The following is a 24,277-nucleotide window of genomic DNA, read 5'->3' on the forward strand; positions in this document are numbered from 1 at the left end:
CCGCCTCCTTTATTCAGCGAATATATATATATATATATATATATATATATATATATATATATATATATATATATATATATATATATATATATATTAGTGTGGCCACCCCCACTTGATTTTTGGAAACTTTTTTTAATCTACTTTTTTATTTGGTTTCTATAGTATTTAATTTGTAAATTAGTTTTTCTGTCTTGTCTTTCCCAGTTTGGCAACACCTGCTACTGCAATTCTGTTGTACAAGCACTTTATTTTTGTCGCCCGTTTCGGGAAAAAGTTCTGGCATACAAGGTCCAGCCACGGAAGAAGGAAAGCTTGCTCACATGCCTGGCGGACCTGTTTAACAGCATTGCCACGCAAAAGAAGAAAGTGGGGGTTATACCTCCCAAAAAGTTCATCTCCAGATTGAGGAAAGAAAATGGTAAGTAAATAATGCCTTGCCATATTAATGGAGGTTTCTCATGTGTGCAGTAAAGGTGAACTGAAGGCAGGTATTCAAATGTCATACTGAGTTGTACCGAATTGAGCCGGAGGTTTGGAAACCCACTTAAAGTAACATTTTAAAAACTTCAGTGAAGTACAATGTTAGAATTGTACCCTCTGATCTTCATATGATTGCCATACTGGGGAATGTAACCCTTTGAGAGATGCGAAAAATATATGCTAAAAATGCCAGCGTCGCTCACATTTCATATAAAAAAATGTTGTGTAAAAAACAATTAGATTTTTTAATACAAAGGTAAACATTACAGGTCATTGTGATGAATAAAAATGTTTGCTTGGTAATTTCTTCCACCTATTGGCACGCAAAGGATTAAAAGAAACTGCATGGCTATACTGTACATAAAAATATTATGTATTAATAAAACGCTCTCACTCCAACCCAGAAGCATTTAGCTGCTTTGCCAACTTGCATCTGTTGTAGTGTTTCTACAGCACTTATTTAACAGGGTATGACGTCAGGATGTTAACTTCAAAATGTTTGCATTGCCAAAGTTGACATTGACCTACCATCAAATAAGGTTATATTTACTGTTGGCCTACAGTAAAGGTAAAGGTGCGTACACACTGGCCGATATATTGTCTTTTCGATTGAATGGCCAATACATCGATGCACCGTCGGCAGTGTGTATGATCCACTGACCACCCATACAACCTTGCCGTGAGCCGTTGGTGATTGGCAGCTCAGTGGGCGAACGCATGCAAACATGCCCACCCATTTGAGATGTCAGCCCAGATGGATTGGGCAGCGTGTATGGAGAACACGATGCCCGATCCATCTTTAAGATAGATCTGCAGATCAATTTGATCTGCAGATCTATCTACCAGTGTTTACCCAGCTTTAGACTGACCATACACCCAAAGATTTATTGACCAATCTTGCGGTCTGGAACAAAAGTCTGGTTATATCTGGGTGCAAATGATGACAATTGAATTTTGCTAGCAAACTCCGGAAAACAGACAGAAATGGTCATTCGGATAAATCCGTTAAATCCCTTTTCCAGCATTTCAGTGCAAATGGTTGTGTTATTTCCTCCCAAATGTTACCAGATCTTCGCTCCAACGAGCCAGATTGGACAATAAATCTTTAGGTGTGTATGGCCAGCTTTAGGCTAAAATATCATTATTGTTAACCTTTACAATATCAACATTATGTCATTTAGAATGTAGACATGTTATACCATACCCTTTAGCATAGATGATAATATTTATGGAGCTTGTCCAACATGTTTTTTTCCCCTCCAAATAAATGTTATTGAGTTATAAAGAACGTGCAGTACATATACATAACATCAGACTGTGCAAAAAAGTCCAGCTCAAATCTGATACATTTCAGTTACCCATACTCGCAAGTATATTGTAAATAGCATAATAAATTCTGAGTCCAAAAAGTGGCCTTATCATACCACACATAAGAAATTACGGGTGAAATTTACTAAGATGTGAAATACACTTCACAGGTCATGTGGCTATGGGAAACCAATCACATCCTGTCTACTATATTCTAGAGGGTGGTAAATAAATAAGAAGTAGCTTCTGATTGGTTGCCCATAGCAACATGACCTGTGAAGGGTATTTCACATCTTAGTAAATTTCACCCTACATCTCAATTGAGAAAAAAGACACCGAGAAGAGGAAAATGTTTTATTTGCAGAGATAGGACCGTAGTGAGCTGCGGATGTAGGAAGGAAGATGATGGCTTTATGAACCGAGGCACAGAGGAAACCATTGCAAAATTTACAGTGTATAAAGCACAGCTTCCTTTTATGACAGAATCTGGGACATGTAGTTCCATAAAGGAATATTGTGAGGTGGACTCTTGCGCACTAACTTGTTGTTACTGTGTGTGTGTGTGTGTGTGTGTCGAACATCGAGCAGCTCTTTTCGTCACCATAGAAAAGCCGATAATGCTCCTTTTATTATGCATGTGAATAGGTATGGTGGCTGCTTTTCACATCCAACTCTCTTCCTGACTTACAGTATTCATAGTTCCGGTTACAGCTCATCCTGGTCATGCAGTGATCAGCAGCATTTATTAGCATTTTAATAGAGTGGTTTCATATACTTCAGAAACAGCACCCTCTTGTGGAGAAATGTATGTAATTCTGCTTGGGAATCATATGCTTTCTGTCTTGCATCGCAGTGATTTGTGAGTAACTGATATGGGAAAGAGGATCGAATAAAGAACATGGAAATTAGTAACTAATGATGTTTATAGGGAATAAACAAAAAGCATACTGTAATGTAATTTAAAAGGTTTTGAATGGGCAGTTTCATTAATAAACACACAAATAACTGTAGCAATACATCACATCTAACAATTTGGCCTCAAATCCAAATCTGTCCTCCTAAATGATCCGCGCCCTGCACCTACAGTAAATATTGACTCATACTAGGAATTTGAATCAGCACATTCCATACAATTGCACTGTAAACTATTGTTTTGTTTCTTTGGCTCATGCAGAACTGTTTGATAACTACATGCAACAGGATGCCCATGAGTTCCTAAATTACCTGCTCAACACTATTGCCGACCTACTACAGGAAGAGAAGAAACAGGAGAACCAGAATGGCAAGCTGCAGAATGGGAGCTTGGAACTGCCGGAACCAGATAAACCTGACCTCACTTGGGTTCACGAGATCTTCCAGGGAACCCTAACCAATGAAACCAGATGTCTTAACTGTGAGACTGTGAGTAGCACAGATTTCTAATGCATAAAATATAATCTATTAGGGTGATTTTCTATAACCACTGTTGTCAGATAAATATCCACTTTGATCCTCAATTATGTGCGAGGTCTGCATAGGTGTTTACATTATAATGCAGTGTAATAAGCTATTAAGCATGTTTTGTGTGTGTGAGGGGGGGGGGGGTTTGCGAGGGGGTTAAATATCAGGGATCGCCAAAAACAAGCGATCCTCACCTGTTTTAACCCCAGTGCGGTCCACACACCCTATTCCATTCGACAGGGAAATCTGACGGCGAGGATTCCCCCAAACAGCGAGGCTCTCGGCTAATGCAGGGAGCTCGCTACATTTAGCCATGAGCCTTGCTGTTTTAGCGGCCGCATACGCAGTTTCCCCCTCGCTCCAAAAACCTAGCGAGGGGGGAAACGGCGTGTGCAGGGGGTCGGTTGAAGACTGACCCTGCGAGCTGTGACAGTGAGCAGAAAGCATTGAATACACCCCTCTGTCTGTGTTCCTCTCTTTGGCTTTTTTTCACTTCCTTTCTTTCTTTTTCACTTCCTCCATTTACTCTGTCATTCTTAAATTCTGTTTCATAGCAGGAATCGCACGTGAAATAGAACTGCTATCTTAGTACATTTCCCCCTTTGTGTCTGGAACACATCATGTTGTTATGTAATGGGAGCAAAAACATTTATATTGTTTCTCTGCAGGCTAAATACTGGCTGCTTTTGCATGTTGCCCACAAATGTTAAAGGCCCCATACATCAGCAATCACAATTTATGGATTTTCAGATATTGGGATATTTTGGCCAGATAAATGGATTTTACAATCTATCTGACTTGCCCACACATTACAGATTTATTTCTGTGATCGGCAGATTTTTCCATCTAAAGATTGCATCTCCATATCTGGAAATTGCTCAATCGATTGTCATTTCAGCTGTTCATAATGTAAATAGATAAAGAAGACGAATTGGGAATGCCCACACATATAAAAAAGATCTGCAGATAATACCAGATTATTAAACATGTTTAAAAACCTGATTAAGCAATCGATTGGCGATTTTGATTGGGATTGCCAAAAGGGGGAGCCCACACATCTAAAATTAATTGTGGCAATCATCTCCATATCTGAAAATTGTCACAATTAATTGCTGATGTATGGGGCCCTATAGACCGCTTTCATTTTACAATACAATTTAGATTTCCGTTTGGACACAACCTACCCAAATCTAAATCTCTGCCTGGGAGAGATGCAATAAGCCTTAAAAAGTGATAAAATGGAGAGTGATAAACCACCAACCAATCGGCTCCTACCTGTCATTTCTCTTTCAATGGTCCTGGTGACACAGCTCAACACTGGGATGTAGGAGGGTCCGAAGGAGCCAGGCACCTATCCTAAAGCTTTAGAGGGTAGGCTCCTCCCCTACTGCATCCCGGACTCTTCAGTTCGTGTTAGGTGCCCACTGGAGTGGGTGCTATTCTAAAGGACTGCGGGAGCAGCCGAAGAAATAGAGTAGTTAGGGAATTTTTATTGTTTTATTAACTTTCACCCTAGCTAGGTAGGCACAGTGTGAGGATTCTCATAGTGAATCCTCACACTGCTAGCGCAGCAGGAGCTGACAGAATCGCGTCCTGTCAGCTCACTGTGCACAGGGGAGACGCTGTCTGGCCTCCCTGTGCAGCGCTTACAGCTTCTATTAAGAGGCTGCCTGGGCTCCGGAGTAGCCTGAAACCGGCTCCACATTTAGGTGGGGATCATGGGGGACAGGCGCTCCGTGATGGCGGCGGCCATTTTATGCGGAGCTTACACGCTGAGCTCCTATATGAGAGGACAGCAGCGTTGTGACAGGCATGTTCCAAGTGGTCCCCAGTCGAGGGGGAGACAATGGAACTAGGAAATCCTACCTAAGGAGCGGCTGGCTGGGGGTGGTTGGCGCCAAAAGGTCACGGACCCCGCAGCAGCAGGGACTTTTGGTCTCTTCCTTCACTCTGACTTTGGCGCCTTTCAGAACGCTTGCAGCGGAGCTGAGCTGGCTTACTGATCCTGGCAGAGTGACTTGGATTTCCTGGGCATCGCTTCCCCGCAGTTGAAACCAACAGACAGCTAAGTGACTGGGTGCATTGACTCTGTATAAACAGGCAGGTCAGTAAACGCTTTGGTGCAGCTTCTGGACAGGCAGAGTGATGTGTTGGTAGAATCACAGAGACCTATGCCATCATCTCAGCAGTCTTCTGGCTCCTTGCCTCTTACCCAGGCAGATCCTGCGCTTATTCAGGTGATGCAGGATACTGCTAAGGGGATCAACAGGTTCAGTGAAATACTGGACAAAATGGATGATGTTGCAGGGACCCCTAAAAGGTCTTATGCTATGCCTACTGTGGTAGATGAGGAGGAGGGAGAGTATACTGACACACCCTGGGATCAGGGTGATGATTTTGAAGAGACCTCTGCTGCTGGTATAGAGGATCTCATTGTAGCTGTAAAACAGGCTTTAAAACTGTCTGTGGAGGATAAGACTCCTGTTAAGGGTGTTTTTAAGCGACAGCGGAAGGAGGCTGTTACTTTTCCTTCAGATGAGGGGTTGCAGGAATTATTGGAAGGGGCTTGGAAAACCCCGGATAAGAGGCTACAGATGCCTAAGAGATTCCTTAGTCTGTACCCCATGCCAGAGTCTCATGCTGAACTCTGGGAAAAGGTGCCTGTTGTGGATGCTTCAGTGGCACGTTTATCCAAAGCTACGGTATTGCCTGTACAGGGCGGTGCAGCTTTTAAAGATTCTGTGGATAAAAAGCTGGAGGGAAACCTCAAGGCTATTTTTGAAGGGGTGGGGTTTACCCTACGCCCCCTTATTTCTTCAGCCTGGGTCTCTAAGGCCATTATAGAGTGGGCTGGTGAATTATGCACCATGCTGCAGGCTGACCCTGGTGCTTTGCTTGTAGCAGAAAAGATTAAGGCTGCTGCAGAATATGCGGTGGAAGCAGAGGAGGAAGCTCTTAAAATGGCTACCAGAGTGTCCACAGTCTCTATTAATGCCAGGAGAGTGCTCTGGCTTAAGGCCTGGGAAGCGGACAATGAGTCCAAGAAGGCCCTAGAAATGTTAGCTTTCAAGGGAAAGTTACTTTTTGGTTCTGAGCTAGAGGAGATTATAAAACAAGCCACGGGCGGCAAGAGTACATTTCTGCCGGCCTCCTCAGCAAAGCAGACATCCAGATTCGCTGCTTTTAGGCCGTCCTTTCGGCCCTCCCCTAGAGGTGGTGCGTCCTTTCGAGGACAGTCTTTCAGGGGAAAGTTTCAGGCCTCTAGGGGCAAAACTCAAAGGTCCAAGTTTGGCTCCTTCCATAAGAAGCCTGCCTCCAAAGGAGAGGACAAACCCTCCGCATGACTGTCAGGGGATGGGCCCGGCAGTGATAAAGGTGGGGGGGCGTCTCACACACTTCAGGGACGCATGGGCTTCTCTAGACCAGGATGCCTGGGTCTTAGAGATTATTACCCAGGGTTACAAAATCCCTTTCAGAGGGTTGCCTCCGAAGAGGTTCATCCCCACACCCGTGCCGAAACAGGCGCTCCTTCGCACAGCTCTTATGAGAGCGGCTCATTCCCTTTTGGAAAAAGGGGTGGTTATTCCGGTTCCCAGGGCAGAGTGGAAGAAAGGCTTTTACTCCACGCTGTTCCTGGTGCCCAAACCAGACGGGTCTTTCAGACCAATACTAAACTTGAAGTCCTTAAATGTCCACCTATGGGTAGACCATTTCAAAATGGAGTCTTTAAGGTCTGTACTCCTGAGTCTGGACCAGGGAGAATTTTTGGCGTCCATGGATGTCCACGACGCATATCTGCACGTTCCCATTCACCCGGAACATCAGACCCTGTTGAGGTTTGCTATAGGAGACCTGCATTTACAATTCCGGGCATTACCCTTTGGGCTAGCAACCGCGCCAAGGGTATTCACAAAGATAATGTCAGTGATGGCGGCGGTGCTGAGGCTCAGGGGAATCACAGTAATACCCTATTTGGACGATCTCCTGTTCAAAGCAGGGTCAGCAGCCCTGCTTCAGAGTCACTTGGCAGAGGCCATCAGTTTTTTGCAGGCTCACGGCTGGATTTTAAATTTACAAAAATCTCAGTTGGTACCATCACAGAGGCTTCAATTCTTGGGAGTCATACTGGATACCCATCTCCATCGGGTATTTCTCCCGGAGGTAAAGGCCAGGGATCTGGTCACCTTAGTTCAGGAGATTCTCAGAGCTCCGAGCTTGTCAGTATGGAGGTGCCTCAAGCTCCTGGGGAAAATGGTGGCGTCATTCGAGACGCTTCAATTTGCCAGGTTCCACTCTCGGGTGTTCCAATGGAACATTTTGTCAGCCTGGTCAGGAAACACTCTGACCATGAAGGCGGAGATGATAGTGCTGTCTTCGGACACTCGAGACTCCTTGAAATGGTGGACAGAAGTAGATTCCCTTCAGTGGGGTCGGTCATTACAGACCTGGGACTGGTTGGTAGTAACTACCGACGCCAGTCTCAGGGGCTGGGGGGCAGTAGTCCTGGATCTCAGGCTGCAGGGCCTGTGGACGGCAGAGGAATCAGTGTTACCAATCAACATCTTGGAGCTGAGAGCTGTCTGGAAAGTGATTTCCTTGGCGGGAGACAGGTTACGGAACCTCCCTTTGAGGATTCAGACCGACAATGCCACAGCTGTGGCGTATCTGAATCACCAGGGAGGTACACGCAGCAGATTGGCCATGTGGGAGGTGTCCAGAATCTTCTTATGGGCGGAACAGAATGTTCCTGCTGTGTCGGCTATATTCATTCCAGGAGTGGAGAATATAGAAGCAGACTTCCTGAGCAGGGAGGAGCTCAAGGAAGGAGAATGGAGCTTACACCCTCAGGTGTTTCACCAGATCACTGCGATGTGGGGAACTCCGGATTTGGACCTGATGGCATCCAGGTTCAACCATCAGGTGCCCAGGTTTTATGCCAGAACGAGAGATCCGCTAGCAGAGGCAGTGGATGCCATGACTACTCATTGGCAGGAAGATCTTCTTTATGCATTCCCTCCAATTCCAATGTTAGCGAGACTTTTGAAGAGGGTACAGGACCAGAAGGTTCCGGTGATCCTTGTGGCCCCAGATTGGCCAAGGAGGTCCTGGTACTCGAGGCTTCAGAGGTTGTCTGTGGACTCATGGCGTCTACCTCTGAGACCAGATCTGCTAAGACAAGGCCCATTCAATCACCTGGATTCCGATCGATTGATTTTGACGGCCTGGCTATTGAAGCCGCCATTTTGAAAAGGAAAGGGTTTTCTGACGCAGTAGTGCAGACTATGATAAAAGCCAGGAAAGCTGTTTCCTCGGCAAATTATTATAGAGTCTGGAAGACTTACATTAGATGGTGTGAGAGGCGAAAAGCTCACACATCTCACTTCAAATTATCAAGAATGTTGGAATTCTTACAAGATGGGTTTTCATCGGGCCTAAGCCTTCAATCATTGAAGGTGCAGATTTCGGCCTTGTCCATCTATTTCCAAAAAAGAATAGCCATTTTGCCGGAGATTCAAACTTTTTTACAAGGGGTATCCAGACTGAAACCCCCTTACAAGCAACCAGTAGCGCCTTGGGATCTGTCACTGGTTTTGGATTGCCTTCAGAAGGCACCATTTGAACCTTTAAGGTCGGCTGACTTTAAGTTTCTCACGTGGAAGCTAGTGTTTTTGTTAGCAGTAGCATCTGCTAAAAGAGTGTCAGAGTTGGGAGCCTCGTCATGCAAATCTCCCTTCTTAATTTTTCATGATTACAGGGCTGTTCTGAGAACAGTGCCTCAGTTTTTACCGAAGGTAGTCTCTGCCTTCCATTTAAATCAGGAGATAGTTTTACCTGTTTTTCAGCCCCCAGAGGGTTCTAAGAAAAGGGACAAGTTAAAAACTTTGGATGTTGTGCGTGCTTTACGCATATATGTGGACAGAGTGAAGAGTGTCAGGAAGACTGACACTTTATTGGTACTGTATGACGTACACAAAATTGGTTGGCCTGCATCTAAGCAGACTATTGCTAGGTGGTTGCGATCTGTGATAGCCTTTGCATACACCAAAGTGGGTAGGCCTGTACCGGCCAGAATTAATGCGCATACCACCAGGTCAGTTGCCACCTCTTGGGCGGTCCGACATGGGGCCACAGCTGAGCAAGTTTGCAGAGCTGCCACTTGGTCATCTGTTCACACATTTGCCAAATTCTATAGATTCCATGAGTTCGCGTCGGAGGACGCATCATTCGGGCGAGCAGTGCTGAGAGCTGCAGACCTGAGCGTACCCTCCCAAAGGACCGGCTCTGGAACGTCCCAGTGTTGAGCTGTGTCACCAGGACCATTGAAAGAGAAAAAGGGATTTTTGTAAGAACTTACCGTTCGAATCCCTTTCTCTGATATGGTCCTGGTGACACAGCGATCCCTCCCTTACGCTCAGTAAGTATGCCAGAAGTTTCATGATGTTCATGTTAAAATGGTTAAAAGTTAACAGTTTCTGTTATAAAATGTGCATATAATATGTGCAGGCGTTTGTACTGAGTTAATGTATTCCAGTGGCTTTGAAAGATTGAACTGAAGAGTCCAGGGATGCAGTAGGGGAGGAGCCTACCCTCTAAAGCTTTAGGATAGGTGCCTGGCTCCTTCGGACCCTCCTACATCCCAGTGTTGAGCTGTGTCACCAGGACCATATCAGAGAAAGGGATTCGAACGGTAAGTTCTTACAAAAATCCCTTTTTTTTAAACACAGCCTGTAGGAAGGAGCTGGTTGGCTGGTGGTTTTTCACTCTCCATTTTATCACTTTTTAAGCATAGTACATCTGGCCCCAAATGTTACATCTGCCCCACCTTCAGTACAACATGGCTTTGCACATTCATGTGCTTTTTTGCTTACACAAAGCTGAATTAGGCCCTTATATGGAATCGGTACATCTGTCAGAACAGACTTAGATCTACAGTCATTAGGTCGACCCCGGAAGGTCGACTGGCCCCAAGGTCAACAGGGTTGAAGGTCGACATGGCTCAATGTCGACATGGGTTTAGGTCAACAGTTATTAGGTCGACATGAGTTTTTCACTGTTTTTTTTACCCGAATGTCGACATGGACACAGTTGGAGTTGAACCGCTCGCGATGCTTCAGGCACACTTTTTTATTCTCCCACCACGCCCTAGTGGATGGTAGGGCATGAAATACCGCCTGTCGACCTTGAGCCATGTCGACCTTGAGCCATGTCGACCTTGGGGCCAGTCGACCTTCCGGGGTCGACCGAATGACAGTCGACCTAAGTCTGGTCTGACAGATGACCGTTTCCCGTCTATATACAGCAGCATAAAGCAGCTTTCACTCAACTGAATGAAAATATTCATTGTCTGAAAATTCTCTACATAAACCTATTATTATTGATCATTTCTAGGAAAGTAATCAGATAGTGAACTCTCTGTGACGTGCAGAACTGGTTTCAGTACTTAACAGAGTTTCTTTTGTTAACACTCTGCCTTTCCTATTCAAGGTTAGTAGCAAAGATGAAGATTTCTTGGATCTCTCGGTAGACGTGGAGCAGAACACTTCCATTACGCACTGCTTAAGGTGAGCTGGAAGCGATTGTGCGCTAGTTTCATTCAAAACTCCTGGCCAACGTACTTGTTAGAATTCTAGGTGGTTTAAAGATCACCTGTTAATGATGATGATTTTGTATACACAATGTTGGGAAATGATGGTAGGTGAAATAGTTGACATTCTTGGTAAAATACTGTTTTCCTAAACTGGAAACACAAACTTCAACGTGTAACGTTTCATCACTGCAGCATTACATTCACAAGGAACCTGAAACCAAATGTTACGTAGCTGGAATGATCAATCAGATGTAAATTTACATGTCCATTATAGGTATCAGTTATTATTCTATTTAGCTTCGATTTATTGTTAGTTTTTCCCCCGCAGTTTTCTGTATCTACTATACTGTATACAGAAAATGAAAGACATTACATCTACCTGTAGTAATTCATTTTAGCTATAGTCTTCCATCTCCACATAATAAACAGTGTGAAACTGCACTGATTCCCAAATGTTAGGGGGATACAGTCACTAGTTCTCCAGTAACTAGGTGCATGCACTAAAATGCATGAAGGTCGACAGGTCATTAGCTTGACACAAGCATTAGGTTGACAAAGGGAAGGTCGACAGAAAATGTCGACATTTGTGTTTTCACTTTAAGTCGACATGTGCCGGCAGCCGGTATTTCATGCCTTACCATCCATTAGTGTGGTGAAAGTATAAAATAGTGTGCCCGAAGCATGGCGAGGGGACGCGGTGCTGCATTTCAGTATCCATGTTGACTGTGTTGAAATTTGGGATAAAAAAGTGAAAAACCCCATGTCGCCCTTTTGCTTGTCAACCTTCCCCATGTCGACCTAATGCTTGTGTTTACCTAATGACCTGTCGACCTTCATGCATGTCGACCTTCCTGCATGTTGACTTAGAGGTGTCGACCTAATGCTTGTTGACCTAGTTACTGTCTATCCAATGATATCATTCCATTTTTTTAATCCGAATTTTATCCACAGCACTCCTAGACTAAAAATTTCTTAGTGAGATAAAAATCTTAATGAAATAAATTGTGTTTAAATTTCATCTTTACTTTTAATTATGTAGTAGGGACAAAATTAGCTTCTGTTTGTCCAAATATTTTATAACTGGCAGCCACAAGCACTGGTTATACCCTATTACACTGATTATAACTTATTTGAATTGGTCCTGGACCACCAACTCAAGCACCCCAGGGTGCCAAGTGACAGTTTGGGAACCACTGTTATACTGTTTGAGAGACCAGAAGCCAACTGTTAAAAGAACAATTTAATTTTTTTTTACTTTTTTGATCATAAAATATACTTTAAAAAGATGCTATATGTTTTAAGAAGACTGTAATTTTTTCCAGTTTTATAGAAGTATGCCCCCTACTGTGACATGTTGTGTTAGTCATACTCTTTTTTGTTGTGTTCCTGCAGGGGATTCAGTAATACAGAAACACTATGCAGCGAATACAAATATTACTGTGAGCAATGTCGAAGCAAACAGGAAGGACAGAAAAGGTGAGCCGGCTCTTCCACGTTCACATCTGCATTGCGGTGTTTGTACAGTACACGTCTATTGAGGGCTGGACCTGGAGATTATGGTGTGGAAATGGTAACACAGTTATGAGCTGTAGTACTTTTCTGTTAGGATTAATCCTGACACCACAGACATTGTGATATACGCAATATATGGGCACTTAGATGGGAGTTTTATTCAGATGGGATGTTGCCATGGGCAGCCAATCAGATTATGGGCGGTATGCAATGCTGCAATTTCCAACCGCATTGAAGGCAGATTACGACAAAACAAATCCGACTTTAAAACAAGTCGGATCAGTTTTGTCGGAAACTGCCATGGATTGTAGAATTCACAGACACTTTTCGACAATCCATGGCCGCTTTTGCCGACACCCCCACTTTCCAACACTCGAGCTAGAACAATGAATTCCGGCTGTCAAGTTACAGTCGAGCTGAGTGGAAACGGCCCGGGATTCCAACTTGGGACGTTCTGACAGTCGGAATCCTTGGTTGAATTCCCCCCTTAATCTAGTATTTCCTAGAAGGTGCTAAATAAAGTAGTCCTCTCTTCCAGGAGAGGCGGTGTCGGCAGACAAAATACATACATTAAGAATAAAGTTGGACAAACCGTTATTGAGTAACAACACCCAGGGTACAAACATGCATAGTCTATCATTTAATCAGAATACACAATTTATATAAAGGGATGTAGCAAATAGATCATGCACAGTAACTAAAGGCTGAACTCAATCGACACCCGTCTTTATTCAGCCTGAACTACTATGTAACTATGAGTATACAATTGGAAAAGAGACTGACCTAGGTCAATCTATTAGAGCGCTATTGTATGAGTCTATTCCTTTAAAGAGCAGCCGATTCAGGGGATGGTCAGTTCCCCAAGTAAGAATATAGAACAACAAAAAACAGAGGGGAGAATCGGCGCTCAGAAAAATACTGTTTCAAGTGCCTGCATCAATTCAATAAAAATGATTTAATCAATAAATAAATAAATTCATACACATGTATACAATAGACATAAGGAAAATAATAAATATATAAATATAAAAACAATAAATGGCAATGGACCTGTTGGGAGAGCTGAGGTATTTTTATAGTCACCCGTGTGGTGTTGATAGGACCTGCACCTATCCAAGAACTTGTGTCCATAAAAGTCCAGAAAGCGTCCGTGTGATTTAAGGCCGTATGATGTTATGTCCTGGTAGCTGCCTAGGAGGTGTGCCCGTTGGCAAAAGATGGTATATGATAGCCATATTTATATATTTATTATTTTCCTTATGTCTATTGTATACATGTGTATGAATTTATTTATTTATTGATTAAATAATTTTTATTGAATTGATGCAGGCACTTGAAACAGTATTTTTCTGAGCGCCGATTCTCCCCTCTGTTTTTTGTTGAACTATGAGTATACACCTGTGGCTGGCTACATGGAGTATGCAGGTGTCTCCCAGTAACAGTTGTGATAGACAAGAGTGACTTCATTTCCCTCTGACGTAGGAAATACTTTCAGCCAAGCTGTCTAATTTACTGACAAGCTCTGTATTCTGACACTGATCACTGTTATTCCTTTCCCCTTCACATATTGGGCGAGATGTACTAAAGGGCCCTACATACGCAGAGATGTGTGCCAGAGATACATAACGGGAGATTCAGCACAAGAGATTTCACTCTTGTGGCTCATTTCAGACAATGAGCCACATACAGAGAGATTTGTGTCAGAGATTCAAATTGGGAGATTCAGCACGGGAGATTTCAAATCTGTCACGACTGTCACAGCCGCACATGCCATCAAACTGCACTGTGTGTGTGTGTATATATATATATATATATATATATATATATATATATATATATATATATAGTGGTATAGGGGTCCCCATCCCCTATACAGAGTGACAGGGTGACAGGGATCATAGGAGAGAGCACTGGCTGGCAGGCTGCTGCAGGATCAGAGGGAGCTGGGCGGGGAGCCAGGAGTAGTAGGTCCTTCCCTTCTTCCTACACACATCAGAGGTGACAGCGCTGCCCTGTCCACCTGAGCCCACTGCACACTAGCACAACTTCTATTCCATGAGAGCCCCACATCCCTTCCCTTGTCTCCATCAGCCTGACATTAGTGCCGCCAATCCCCGCACAGTGTCCAGCGCTGCACGTCCCCGCACAGTGCCCAGCGCTGCCCGTCCCCGCACAGTGCCCAGTGCCACCAACAGTGCAGCAGCGCAGCTAGTACACCCCATGCTGCCTCAGGGGTCACCTCTCTCCCCTCCCATCTCAGAGAGCTTCTATCACCCCCTCATAGCCGCAGCAGAGCCCCGATGTAGGTCCCTGTTATCCGCAGTGCTTGGGACTCACCCTGGTCCCTCTGTGTGCCTCAGGTGGAGGTCTCCCTGCCCCAGCCCAGAAAACAGCCCAGCCCTCACCTTAGCCTGGAGCCGCGGTGAAGGAAGCCTTTCAGGGCTCAGTGCCCCGGCGCTGCGCAGGAATGCTTCCGGGCGGCAGCTGCTTCAGTGGGGCGGTGAGTGACAGCGGGGCTGGCGGCGTCTTCAGTGACGGTCGCTCAGATGGCCCTGCTCATCCCCGCGCCACACATGCGGGAGATGAGCAGGAGCATCTCAGCGACTGCTCTGAATTGACAGACAGGTCCGTTCTGAATCTTGTGCAGATTCAGAACGGCGGGGGCGCGCATGTAAATCGCTGTGTGGGCTATATACACAGCGATTTACATGCATTTTCTGAGCGATTTGTTAAGATCGCTCAGAAAATGCCTAAATATTGTGCTGTGTGTGGGGCCCATAAGCCTTAAAAAGTGATCAAAAGGAGAGTGATAAACCACCAAGCAATGAGATCCTACCTGTCATTTTTCAAACACAGCCTGTGACATGACAGGTAGGAACTGATTAGCTGTCTGTTTATGTCTCCATTTTGTCACTTTTCAAGCTTAGTACATCTGGCCAATTCTCCTACAACTTAACTATGTGTCTTGACCATCTCTCCCTTTGTATCATCGTTCACAGCAGGATTTATATTCTAGTTCTCCACTTCTGAAAATGTTTGAGTAGTACAAGTATATCTCAGCGTGTCTTCTCATTCTGTGTCTCTGTCTGACCTGTCTTGCTACATGTGAATGATACAATGAAATACTTGCCATTTTGTGTGTTTAATCTGTTTGCAGGATGAGAGTGAAGAAGTTGCCTATGATATTAGCCCTGCACTTGAAAAGATTTAAATACATGGACCAGCTGCACCGATATACCAAACTCTCCTACCGTGTGGTGTTCCCACTAGAGCTGCGGCTCTTCAACACTTCCGGGGATGCCACCAACCCTGAACGAATGTATGACCTCGTAGCGGTGGTGGTCCACTGCGGCAGGTGTGTAAATCTGATTATTAATAGGGTAGCTATTAGAGATTACATACCATTACATATGACCATTGAGCTGACCATTAAAAGGCATGTGAGTGCTCCGTATCCCATCTCCAACATAAAGCTTAAATAGTTCTTCTTCACTGCTCGCAATATTAAACCTTCTCCTTTTCTACGGGTCTTTATCATTTGTCTTGTATTGTGTAGCAATGAATAATGATAGAAAACTTGTCTAAGCTTTGCACAAATAGATGATTATCTACAGTACATAAGTATAATTGAACGATGTTTGTGTGTGTGTGTATGTATGTTCCACGATAACGTTTAAACTTTTTAACTAATCATCGTCAAACTTTGCACACTACCTTATCATCGTAACCCTTTGAGTGCCAACATCTGTGAGATGTGCAAATAATCTGCTACAAATGCCAGCGTCACTCACATTTGTTATATAGATTCAAATAAATAATGTGTTAACAAATATTATATTTCCTCTTCTCTGCTGTACATGAGAATTGCAATTTTTTATATACTGGTTCCACTGCCCCATTAAGGACTTCTTTAGGATTGCATGGAATTCCCTTTTTCATGCAATATGTCTTTCCCTAGGCCAGGGGTGGCCAAACTGGACCTTGAGATATTTCAAAGGTCCACATTTTCCAAATCACCTAGCTGGTGCACAGCTGTAGTCATTACTAAAGGCCCATACACACTGGAAGATTTTGAGATGAAAGCAGCTCAGTTTTGTCGTTTGAGCTGCTTTCAGACCCAAAGCTACCCCAGTGTGCATGGGCAGGCGATGAGCGCTGATGCACGCTCCTGTATCATCGCCGGCTGGCGCCATGTGTCTGAACCTGCATCCTGCTATGGAAAGCCATTCACAGCGGCAAAAATCGCTGGGTAGGGGGGAAATCGCTCAGTGAGTATGCACTGAGCTATTTTCAACCCAACGATTTCAGCGATCATCGCTGTCCATTTACGCTGGGCCAAAATGGCCAGTGTGTATGCACCGTAACTGCCACATGTCAAACATGCTGCATTCATTCCTACTATAGATCCACAGGTTGCCTGACATACAGGAACTGTTGGTAGATCTTGAGGACCGGTTTGGCCACCCCTGTTCTAGGCTCTAAACCTTCCAGGGTTCCCTGAATACCGCTTAAGGAAAGCTTAGCAACCTCCTGATCCTAAGCCAATACTGCTGTATGACTAAGCACTTATTCATATTGCATTCTAGATGGCCCAATATGTACTTTCCCTATCAATTTGTAAATCCCAAAAAATCAAGCTGGCTTTACCTTTTAAAATTTGCTGCAAAAAAGGCACGCCCCGAGAATCTGACCCTATTAAACTGTCCTTTTTGTTTAATACTTAGCCTTGTTTTATTACTGTGCTCCAAATGGTGAAGCTATGTGTACTGGTGCCATATATTTATTATTAACAGTTTCTTATATAGCGCACACTTATTCCGTAGCGCTGTACAGAGAATATTTGAACCCTCCAGTCACTGCCCCAGTGGAGCTTACAATCTATATTCCCTACCACATGTACACGCACACACAGACATTCTAGTGTTAATTTGTTGGCAGCCAATTAGCCTACCAGTATATTTTTGGAATGTGGGAGGAAACCGGAGTACCCGGAGGAAACCCACGCAAGTACGGGGAGAATATACAAACTCTGCACAGTTAGGGCCATGGTGGGAATCGGACCCATGACCTCAGTGCTGTGAGGCAGGAATGATAACCATTACACCGTCTGAGCTGCCTCAGTAAATACATATATGGTCTGTTTTTATACGTGTATGCACATGGGCTTTTAACATATAGTAGAACTCTTCCTTTTTTATTATTATTAGCATCTCCAAGTCAACTGCATAACCGCACAATTCTCTTTTTGTTGAGACAGTGGGCCGAACCGTGGACACTACATCACCATTGTAAAGAGCCATGGATTCTGGCTGCTGTTTGATGATGATATTGTAGAGGTTGGTTATGTTCGTCTTGTCAGCTTCTGTACCTTTTCTGTGATATAATCTCCCCCAGTCAAACATTGTTTTATGTATTGTAGCTTAAAACCTGTATCTCTTACAGAGTGCATCCTGTTCTTGCTAAATATACATTGAATATACTGCCATATCCACTGTACATGGTGGTATGCCTGGTCCAGAATAAGGATGGCCTCTAAGGAGTTTACTGCATCGCATCACATACATTGTACTCGTGTTCAGTGACCGTATTGTAACCTCCTTAGAAGCTCCTTCTCCTGAATTCATTTATCATCCAGTATTATATTTGGTCTGTTTTATTTCACCTTTAAAGGTACATTTAATAAAGCTACTAAAACGGAAGAAAGGTGATTTTGCCCATAGCAGCTTATCTGATTCTATCTAGCATTTATAGGATGCACTAGAGAAATGCGTATTGAGAATAAGTATATTGTTGGTAATACTTTTCCCTCATGAAACCAGATGGTAACTAGTGATGAGTGACATTTCTTTATTGGCTGAGGAGTAGATGCAGGAATTCTGGTGTCCCTGTATATACCATCACATTATCTCAATGATGTAAAAGGGTAACCTAGAACGTCATCTATTATAGTGTCCTATTGCATATAGGGCCTGATTCGTGCCTGCTCGCTAGGCCGTGCGGTTACTCGCAACCTAGCGAACAGGTCAGCACCGCTTATCCCGAGCTGACCGAATCCGGTCGCTACCATGCGAGGGGATGTGTTCCCTTACACGTCCCCTCGCATGTGGCCGAATGGGAGAGAAATCATTCAAAGGTGGAACACCACTGAATGATTTCTCTCCCCTTTGGGAATAAAAGTCCAGTCTAAACTGACTTTTATTCCAGACGCAGATCAGCCACCGGCCCCACACAGGCACCAACCAGCCTATGTTCCCAGGAGAATGCCCACAAAACTGTACACGTTCCCCTGCAGTCCCCTCGGACCTTAAGCTGGGTACACATATATACAATCCCTATTTCTTGCGACCGTTCGATCGACCGTACACCCATCGGATCGTCCACAAACAACAGCCGATCACGCGCGTACACACCTGTACAATTTTACTTGCGAAGTCTGATGTATTCCCTTCCAAACAGTCGCAAGAAAAAGATTGTACCAACGTACACACTGTCACGATTTGGGCTATTGACACGTCATATGTGAACAAAATTATCATAATAGGCTGGGTTAGGGCATACTTATAGCAAACCACTATATATGCAAAATAGCCGGCACGGTGACTAAAATTTAGACGCAAACCCGTCTATATAGAAATTTAGTCAGCTGGCAGGGTGACTAAACTTCTATATAGATGGGTTATGCGTCTACATTTTAGTCACCCTTTTACCCATTAAAAAAAAAAAACTACATGGGGTCCCCCCCCACGGCTGTAACCAGCACCAGGCTGAAGAGCCGGGGCTGGTATTAAAAAATCAGGAAACCAACCATATAGGGCTTTGCTTTTTTTTTTAAACTAGCCCCAGGCTCCAGGTCCGGGGCTGGTTCCCAAAATACGGGGGACTAAATGACTATGGGTCCCCCGTATTTTAAGAACCAGCCCCAGGCCAAACCAGCCAGCAAGTCCCCCAGGCCAAAGCATTCAGCCCTCTGACCGGTCAGCCTGGCCAGGGGCCCTGGGGGAGTGGGGACCCCCCCAATTAAGGGGTCTCCCCCTCCAGGACTTACCTGACCAGGCTGAAGCCTGGTGCTGTCCCCGGTGACCCTGTGCGGTGGTCATCGGGCTGATTGAAGTGTAAAAAAAAATAGAATAAAAACTATTGTCTTCTACTGTGGAACTATGAGTCCCAGAAAGCCTCCCCCGCATGCTGGGACTTGGAGAACCACAAGTCCCAGCATGCAGGGCATTAAAGGGCCCGCTGGCACTTATAGTTCCACAGGAAAAAAAATAGTAAAATAAACACACTGACACACGATAAAAATAAAACTTTATTACATCCAAAGCCCATACATACTGATACTTCTTACCTATCTTGAGCCCGTCGGTAGGTCCCTGGGTCCGTTCTGGTGCCTTGGTTCCGGGGCTCCAGGGCTGAAGAGTCCGGGGTCCTGGATCCAAAGAAATCCATGGGGGACCTGTGGAAGGAAATACTACTCACCAGGTCCTCTGGCGAAGATCCCGACATCTTCTCCGTCTCCGCCGCATCAGCCGCCGGTACACGATGGACTTTGAGAGGCACAGAGATGTTTCATCTTCCGCGCCTCTTATCCGAATGATTCTATTGGCCGCCTAGCGGCCAATCAGGAGCCGACTTTCTCGTTTTGTTTTTTTATTTTTTTTAGTCACCCTGCTGAGAGATCATGCAGCTATGGAACGCCCACATGGGCGTTCCAGCTTTGGCAGTATAGTCGCAAGGACGGCAGCATATCAATCGTACGTGCGTACACACTGCACTTTTGTTCCGATATGGGGCCGTCCTGTCGGATGAAAATTAAACAGCAAAGAACCTTTGACTGACCGAGTATGGACGGACAAGACCCTTTTTTGCCGTTTATCGCTCTTACGGGACAGCGACACACCTATACAATTGAACGGCCGCCCGACCCAGAACGGAAGAATGGCCCGACAATTGTATATATGTGTACCCAGCTTTACTGTCTAGAGCAAATGGCTCTGCATATTTGGCATATTCACAGAAGTGCAAACCCCCCACCATTGGAGAAGTGTCTGAATCGCCCCATAGTTTGCACCATGGGAGTTCTTAGAAGTGACAATTTATATAGGAGTTGGTTTTAAAAAGGGAGCTAATGTTACATGTTTCGGTTAAACAATTTTAAAAGAGAATATTATTGGGTTGGGTTGGGTTGGCGCATTGATCCATGAAATGGATTTAAATGTATTCTGTGTCCCATCTACTAAGTAAATAAAAGTATTCCTATCCTGGATATCTAATTTCAGCCCAAATGCCTTTTCCTGGGTACAGTAGGGATTCAAAGCAATTTGGCAGAGGTTTATGCTCCTGAATAAGAAGGGCCTGAGGGGCAGATTCATTAAGCTCGGTGAAGTGATAAAGTGTCTGGTTTTAATCACCGGCCAATCAGCTCCTACCTGTCATTTTTCAAACCACGCCTGTAACTTCACAGTTAGGAGCTAATTGGCCGTGATAAAAACAAACCAGACACTTTATCACTTCACCGAGCTTAATAAATTTGGTGTTATACAGTTCCATCATCTATGTTTTGTAGGGTCAGGTATTAGACTGGATCAGAATTGGACATAGAGGGGGAAATTTACTAAGATATGTATTCTACTGCACTTGTGATGTTGCTATGGGCAGCCAATCAGAATCTACTTATTTATTTAGCACCCTCTAGAAGATGGTGGACATGATCTGATTGGTTGCCCATAGCAACATCACATGCAAAGCAGAATACACATCTTAGTAAATTTCCCCCAGAATGTCCATCATTGTGTGAAACATTGTCAATCAAAACTTTTCAGTGTCTAAAAATTGACATATTTAAGAACTTTTTCTTTCTTCCATCCTTCCACAGAAGATAGATGCCCAAGCCATTGAAGAGTTCTACGGTTTAACGTCAGACATTTCCAAAAACTCAGAGTCAGGATATATCCTGTTCTACCAATCCAGAGACTAATTCCCATCCTGGGGAAATAATAAATGCCTAGTACTGAAGAAGGTTAAACTGTTGGACAGTGAATGAGGAATCAGTGGTCCTAACACGGACATAAAGGATTCACACAGCTGCCACTGTGGATATCAGTTTTCAGTTCATGGAAAAACTGTTTTCCCTTATAATTTCTCTGGTCTCCACAAGTATCCAAAGCCGATCTTCTCCAGAAAGCCATTTCAGTGTGTCTTCTCCTTACCAGGCCTAGGAAGGCCAAACCCTTCCTTATGCCTTGTAGGCTGAGAAGAGTGGCTTGGCATTGTGTTTTGTTGGAGAGTCCGTAGGAAGGATGACATCCACTGCCGAGTGTATATGACTCACTCAGACCCAAGCAAAGAAGATAGCACTTTGTAAGACAGAGGACAGCTGTGGTTTGGTGCTCAGTTCATACTCAATCAAAGATTTTAAAGTTCAAAAAAATGTGATTCATAACAATCAAGTTATTGTTTCATATCACTTGTAATCACGTCTGCTTCTGCACCATCTTCAGTGATTCCTGCCTTCCATTTGTTTGCTGTAACACTCCTTGTAGTGAGTGTTAATAGGCTGCTGTTCTGCACACTAAATAATGGGATCACTACGTTTTTTTTTTTTTTCCTTATTTAATTTTTTTTCAGTATATGTTTTGAATTTTAGCACCTTTTTTATGGTTGAAGACCTCTTCAAGTATTGCTGCATTAATGGACGTGAGCCAACCAGAGTGTAAGGCCAGAGGGTTCCAACCTCAATTTAACAAGCTGCCTGATCTGGAAGGCTCTTAGGCTCTATGTACATGAGCACAGGTGAGTTGATCAGCATCCATGTTTGGCTCACTTGTGCTCCTGTGATTAGGGGCCAAGAACACTTGGATGTCAGGGAAAAGTGCTACAATTGGTAATCTCTGCAACCGCTGTCCATAAAACTCCAATTACAAGAGACGCATTAAGAATTTCAGTAGGATTAAAGTGTCAAAACCCATAAATAAAGCAATTAACCCATCTATTTGGGATTTAATCTTATTTTTTTCAAGTGTCATGACTGTTACTCCTATAGCGAGTGTGAATGAGATGCGGGTGCCTGGACAGGTAACATGTACTGATCCCTTCTTGTTTGTGCAGGGATAAGAGTTTGCATGCATATGTGAAAGTAGTTTTGTAGCAGAACAGACTGCTTCACATCGATGGTTCCACGGATACCATCTTTCATTTGGCTTATGTATCACTAATCCACTATAGTTGTAGATTTACTATGCCTTTGGGTAAGACTTGAAGCATGTTGGACAAATTGTACATATTGTCTCTTCCAAGTGCAGCACAAGGTGAAGATTTTTGGAAAATTTTGTGTCATAGACTTTTCTTAAAGGATGCAATATATTTGCATCACTAATGCAACAAATCTACAACTCCTACAACCTCCATCCCACAATGCCACCAAAGTCCACTTTTCTGCCTCTCAAGTGATAGTGTGGATGCTTAGATGTTCCACAGCCACTTCCTGCATTAAATACTACATGCCTGTCTTCCTCGTAGACATCCTTCATTTTTTGATAAGCAGTCTCGGTGGTGACCCCTTCAGATCCCGGTGCCCTAGGCAGATGCCTAATGAGCCTTGAGTCCTGTTGAAGAAAGAGCGCTATATAAATAAATTTTTTATTAATGAATATAAAGTTGACTTTGGTGCTACTTTGTATTGGCTGTGATGTGAATAAGATGCTAAGGCGGTATCCTGTTATACCCCTTTCACACTGACAAATATTTCCTGGGTTATTGCACATGAACATGCAGCAACCCAGGAAATTGGTCAGTGTGAATGGGTCCTGAAAATTGTTCCAGTATTTCAAACTAGGTCTTGACCAGGGTTGGACCCAGGATGCTCGCGGGTCCAGGGGCAGTGTGAATGGGTAACACGGGTCGATGCATTGTGAAGGTGCCGCTGACGCTGAAAGATGCTGACATCTCCCAACGCCGTCCCGATTATGCCAATCACCCGGCTTTATGGTGGGTCGGGTGGCTAGTGTGAAAGCGCTTGCAAGCCTGGTTGCACCTGGTATTTTGTACCCGGCTTGCAAGTGTGAAAGGGGTATTACCTGCAGTAACTTGCTGCATGTACAAGAACAGGCTTTTTTTCATGATAAAACCCCGATGTTCAATTTGGGCTATCCAACTAGGGCCCATTTGTCATGCACTGCAAAAGCCGCAGACCTATGTATTTTCATGGCTGATGTCAGGTAAAAAATTGTCATGTATCAGGTATTTTGTTTGCCTGCCGAAAGCAGTTTGAAACAAAATCCCCCATAAGTGCTGACAGTAAGTAGCCCCACCAGCGGTAACTAGTTATGATAATTTACCACAGCTAATAGGATATCAGCCATACTTTAGGTAACGGTATGAAGGTTTGCAGGTCACTACTGGTGGTGGAGAGTCTAAGTTGCGACATGTATCTTGTGTCATAAGGTGCAAAAGGAATAGGTATATGAGCATACAGTATATCTGTACGTAAGTAATAGAAGCATTAGTGCTTGTTATCCCTATGAAGTGTGAGCTGCTGTGAATGTGTCTGTCCTTATGGCTGAAGACTACATTATTAGAAGGGTCACTTTCAAATTCTAAATGAAATAATTTGGATGGATATGTGCATATATGTATATATTTCTGTTGCTCGGGAATAGGTTCCTGGTTGGTAACCATTTGTACGCCACACTGATATTTACTGGCACTTTGAAAAGGGCCTCAGCAAGGGGTGAAAACGCGTTGGCCCTACAGCATGACCAGAGGGTGTTTACCAGAGTGGGGGACTGGATTCCCTGTGAGATCTCTATGTGAATGGATGGATTGTCTGGGATTCCTGTCACTTTATCCAAGCTCTTGCTGATCTGGTCATTTCCTGTCATTTTCTGCTGCACTATTGGGCTGCTGTGATTGCCATTGTATGTGACTAAGGGCCTGATTCAGGCATGTTCGCTA

General features: G+C 44.1%; 1 protein-coding gene across 1 annotated transcript; it reads left to right on the top strand.

Moving 5' to 3' along the window:
* Window positions 1–284: 284 nt before the first annotated feature.
* Window positions 285–22,333, top strand: LOC146035682 (ubiquitin carboxyl-terminal hydrolase 12-like). Its single transcript, XM_083159269.1, has 7 exons — window positions 285–418; window positions 2,963–3,189; window positions 10,714–10,790; window positions 12,209–12,292; window positions 15,486–15,683; window positions 17,586–17,664; window positions 21,201–22,333. Exons 2-7 carry the CDS (start codon window positions 2,980–2,982, stop codon window positions 21,300–21,302), a joined length of 750 nt encoding a protein of 249 aa, XP_083015395.1. The 5' UTR covers window positions 285–418; window positions 2,963–2,979; the 3' UTR covers window positions 21,303–22,333.
* Window positions 22,334–24,277: the final 1,944 nt, after the last annotated feature.

The sequence above is a fragment of the Crinia signifera genome, chromosome 9, assembly GCF_055691185.1.
Source record: "Crinia signifera chromosome 9, ASM5569118v1, whole genome shotgun sequence".
NCBI classification, from domain to species: domain Eukaryota; kingdom Metazoa; phylum Chordata; class Amphibia; order Anura; family Myobatrachidae; genus Crinia; species Crinia signifera.

Coding starts and splice junctions, on each gene's coding strand:
- LOC146035682 (XM_083159269.1), top strand. CDS start 2,980: ATGCAACAGGATGCCCATGAGTTCCTAAATTACCTGCTCAACACTATT. Junction 12,293..15,485: donor AAACAGGAAGGACAGAAAAG/GTGAGCCGGCTC, acceptor ATCTGTTTGCAG/GATGAGAGTGAAGAAGTTGC. Junction 15,684..17,585: donor GTGGTGGTCCACTGCGGCAG/GTGTGTAAATCT, acceptor TTGTTGAGACAG/TGGGCCGAACCGTGGACACT.